Source organism: Psammomys obesus, unplaced genomic scaffold (genome assembly GCF_907164565.1).
Source record: "Psammomys obesus unplaced genomic scaffold, mPsaObe1.curated_primary_1811, whole genome shotgun sequence".
NCBI lineage: Eukaryota > Metazoa > Chordata > Mammalia > Rodentia > Muridae > Psammomys > Psammomys obesus.
This window is the reverse complement of record NW_026585895.1, coordinates 230,213-234,373: the sequence shown is the minus strand read 5'-3', so window position 1 is coordinate 234,373 and position 4,161 is coordinate 230,213. Positions and strand designations below refer to the sequence as shown.

Below are 4,161 nucleotides of genomic sequence, written 5' to 3'. Positions count from 1 at the left end.
ATACTACAGCTAAGGTCCCTCTGATCTAGACATCCTGATATGTGCTTTCCTGATTTCCTGACTTAAGCTTTTAGATCTCCAGATCAACTAAAGTGATCACACACTTATCTAAAAGGTCGGGCTTACTTTCATTTCTGATACCTGTCTGAAGGCATTCTCTTTCCTTACTCAGCCCTCACTTCATTATATGTCTGTACTATGGACATGTACACATTTGGGATTAGATATCAACTTTCTAAAACCTTTTTTCATAACTACATTCCTGAATACATGACATTTTCTGAGTATAGAAAGATGACGTTACGTTAAGAGACATTTGCAAACACGGAATTGAACAGAGGACTTTGTGCTTGTGATGAGGGGACTCTACCAGTAAGCCATAACTCAAGCCCCTTGTTGCCCTTGCAGTATATTATATTCTACCTTTAAAGTAATTTCTCACAACTTGTCAATTACCTATGTTCTTGTTTTCATTTGGTATATAAAGATGGGATAAAACAATCAAAATAAATAAATACAATTGCTTCTGAAATTTTAGGTCCTGACCATTTTCTAACTACACATTTACAGTACAGTGATTTTTTTTAAGGGGAAAAAATCTTTACATAAAAACATAATGGTTACAAATTCATATTAGATTTGAACCATTGACATGGATTTTTTTTTAGGAATTCTCTCAATGCACATTTTACATCCTTATTCCTAAAGCTGTAGATGACTGGGTTCAGCATTGGTATCACTAGGGTGTAGAACACAGACGCCATCTTGTCAGTGTCTAAGGAGTGGTTAGTTCTTGGCTGTAAATACATGAAGAGAAGAGTGCCATAGAACACAGTGACAGCCATCATGTGGGAAGCACAGGTGGAAAAGGCCTTTTTCCTTCCTTCTGATGAGCGAATCCTCAAAATTGCAAGAATGATGTTGCAATAGGATATAAAAACAATAGTCATAGAGAAAAACAAGTTTGTTGCTGAGAAGAAAAATACTACAGTTTCTGGAAGGTGGGTGTCAGAGCAGGACAGTGCTAACAGAGGGACATTATCACAGTAAAAGTGGTTGATTACATTTGAAGAGCAATAAGACACAGAAAACACACAAGGTGTCACCACAATGGCTGTGAGAAAGCCATAGAAGTATGTGAGGGACACCAGCAGAAGGCAGACACGCCGGGACACCACAACCATGTAGAGAAGGGGGTTGCAGATGGCCACATAGCGGTCATAGGCCATCACAGCCAGCATGAAGATCTCTGCTACAATGAAAACCAGGAATCCTCCCAGCTGGGCAGCACATTCATAGTAGAAGGTGGTTTTCTCAGTGACCAAGAAATTGACCAGCATTTTAGGAGCAATGACAGTGGAGTTTCCAAAGTTGATGACTGCCAGGTGTCTGAGGAAGAAGTACATGGGAGTTTGTAGTCTTGAGTCCACGGAGGTGAGGGTGATGATGCCCAGGTTCCCTGCTGCTGTCAGCAAGTAGATGACCAGGAAGACAAAGAACAGTGGTACCTGAAGCTCTGGAAGGTCAGATACCCCCGTGAGTATAAACTCAGTGACATGAGTGAGATTCCCTGGAGTCATTTATATTGTTATGTTCATCTTTTCATATGAAAAAGAATATTAACATATTACCATTTTCTTCCTTACTTTATAGATTATTAAACATCTCATTCATAGTCATTTTATTTAGAATGACAAAACTTTAAATGTGGTGAATCATAATTATTTACTTTTGACTGTGCATAAAAATGAGAAACATCAGAGACTATCGTGTCTTCAAAGAGTCCTGGACATCAGGAAATGTTGGTAAATTACATTAATCCCAACAGCATACGTTATCTGAACTGTGTGTGCAGGGCACGTGTGCATGAGTGTACACACATGCACACACACACTTTTGTTTTAGTGATAAAAGCAAGCAACCTCTGAGGAGTTGAGTCAAAGTGACTGGATTACTTGGTTATCAGCTTTGCATCTTTGGGGCTTTTTTGTTTGTTTGTTTTTGATTCCTCCTACTTTTCTGATTGAATATCTTGCAAACAGATCTACTCCTTGATATTCATCCATCTTAATGTCTTTCTAAAAATCTCAATCTTTTCTAATAATTCATTCTTTTTCAGCCAGTTCATCCAGTCCTGCCTTGTTGTTCTGACTTCTGGTTATTCAAGTTGTTATTTTCTTTTTGAATTGCTCTCTGGCAATTCTATTATAGTTTAATAACATTCTCTTTAAATAATTTTTAAGAATTTCAGAGTATTTTAATTTAGTATTCACAATATTTTCAAGACTGAGTCTCACTATATATCTACCTGTGACGTGATTTCCTTGAAAGGGTTTATATGGGGAGAGGAGGTTCCTTTTTTCTGGGGAGAAGGAGAAATTGAAAGAGGGAAGGAGGAAGAGTGAAACTGGGAGGAGAGGAGATAGGGTACCCTTGGTATGTAAAATAAATAAACGTAATTAAAAAATTAAAAAGACATTTAAACATTAAATTAAAACATTTTTTCTAACAAGCAAGCAAACAAACAAACCAAAAATAATCAATGGCATCATCAGTAATTATAGTTCTGGCTAAAAATTTGAGCATTTACCTTTGAAGCATGTTTCTGTATATAGTTAATATACTTATCTATGTAAATCTTTGATGTATTATTTGATGTATTATGTTTTTGGTAAGCAAATATCACTTAATAGCTATGCTGTAGAACTGTTCAAATTCTTTCAGAATCTTGTCTGATTTACCATTTATCACTAGATGAAGTATTTTAACTTTGAGAATTTTCTTAAATTAGGTTTTAAATAGAAATATTTAATTGATAAACCATAATGAAATATCAACAAGTCAACATTTTTTTAAAAATCTCCATCATTTTATCACCTTTGTTTTACTTCTCAAAATCTCAGAAGTTGATTTAGAAATGTGATTTATGTAATATTTCTTAAGTACCTTCTGAGATTTCAGCAGGTTATTCTAAATGTCTCCAACACCCAAGTTTTCCTTTTCACTGTAAGTGTTGTGGAAATCCAACCTTTTACATAATATGCTGGTCCTTTATCACTGTGCTAATTCCTGACTTTTAATATCTGGCTTATGTTATTCAACAATATGTTATCTTAAGGACAGAACCTGGATTACTCTGCAGGTCTCTCCATACTCAATTTTGAACAAAAACACCAACCATTAATCACCAAGAAATCTTTCACTTCTCCACTAGACAAAAGTGAAAAAGAAGAAAACACTCACCTCTTCCTGTTAGCCATCTTGTAAGCAATTTTTGGAAACAGAATTGTGTATGCCAGAGACTCATCAGACATTTCCTGTCTTCTGCCAGTTCTAAGGCAGTATGAAAAGCTCCCTGTACTCCATGGAAAATATCCCTTTACTGACTAATTTTTCATCTAAATAAGCAGCCAACTCCCATTTCTCAGTAGAGATACTAGATACAGATAAGCACTATCATTGCTCAGGTGTAGTAATCTTAGATTAGAAGCATGAATTTCTAGGAAAAGAAGGATGTCAATCTTGTCCATAATTTTGATTGTTTTGACAGACACTTGGACTCGGAAATTTAGACCAATTAATATGCAAAAGACTTCATCTATCCTACTTCTAAGAACAATCTACTAGAACCTACCACCAATGTGACCCTATGAAGATAACTAAACAGTTTTACATGTCTGTCCCTAAAGACTAACTCATTGAAATGTATTTACATGATGCTGAAGTCCCTGAACATGAGAAACAAATTTTCAAAGTCAGTTTTTGGTTCCAGAGGGAAAGAGAGAAAAGAAAGCTCATTAGCAAGTCCCCACTAAACTTTTTCACGAAAGGTGACACAATGCAGCGCAAGGCCTCACCTGGGTGATTATAGTAGCAGACGGATGCAATGATTGCGTCAACTTATTCCTTCTTTGTTCTCCTGTGGTGCATCTCCTCACAACATATTAAGCTGGAAGAGTTGGGAGTACTGCAACTCTCTCTGGGAAGAAGATCCAGTTCTCACAACCACAGCATATGGCCTAGAGATTTAATTTTAAATACAGGGGTAAAATGAATGTAAAGCTACTATTCTGCTCAAAGAGCAAAAAATGTATACAAGACTTAAAAACTATTTGCTCTGGAACATATATAGTTGTGTCATGATGTAGTAATTTGTTTAAT

The 4,161-nt window shown here is 36.0% G+C and overlaps 1 protein-coding gene across 1 annotated transcript; it reads right to left on the bottom strand.

Annotated features, from left to right (window-relative positions):
* Positions 1–620: 620 nt before the first annotated feature.
* On the bottom strand, positions 621–1,580 carry LOC129671414 (olfactory receptor 8J3-like). Its single transcript, XM_055600380.1, has one exon. It carries the CDS (start codon positions 1,578–1,580, stop codon positions 621–623), a length of 960 nt encoding a protein of 319 aa, XP_055456355.1.
* Positions 1,581–4,161: the final 2,581 nt, after the last annotated feature.

Bases quoted from the DNA above. Each gene is read 5' to 3' on its own strand.
- LOC129671414 (XM_055600380.1), bottom strand. From the start codon at position 1,580: ATGACTCCAGGGAATCTCACTCATGTCACTGAGTTTATACTCACGGGG.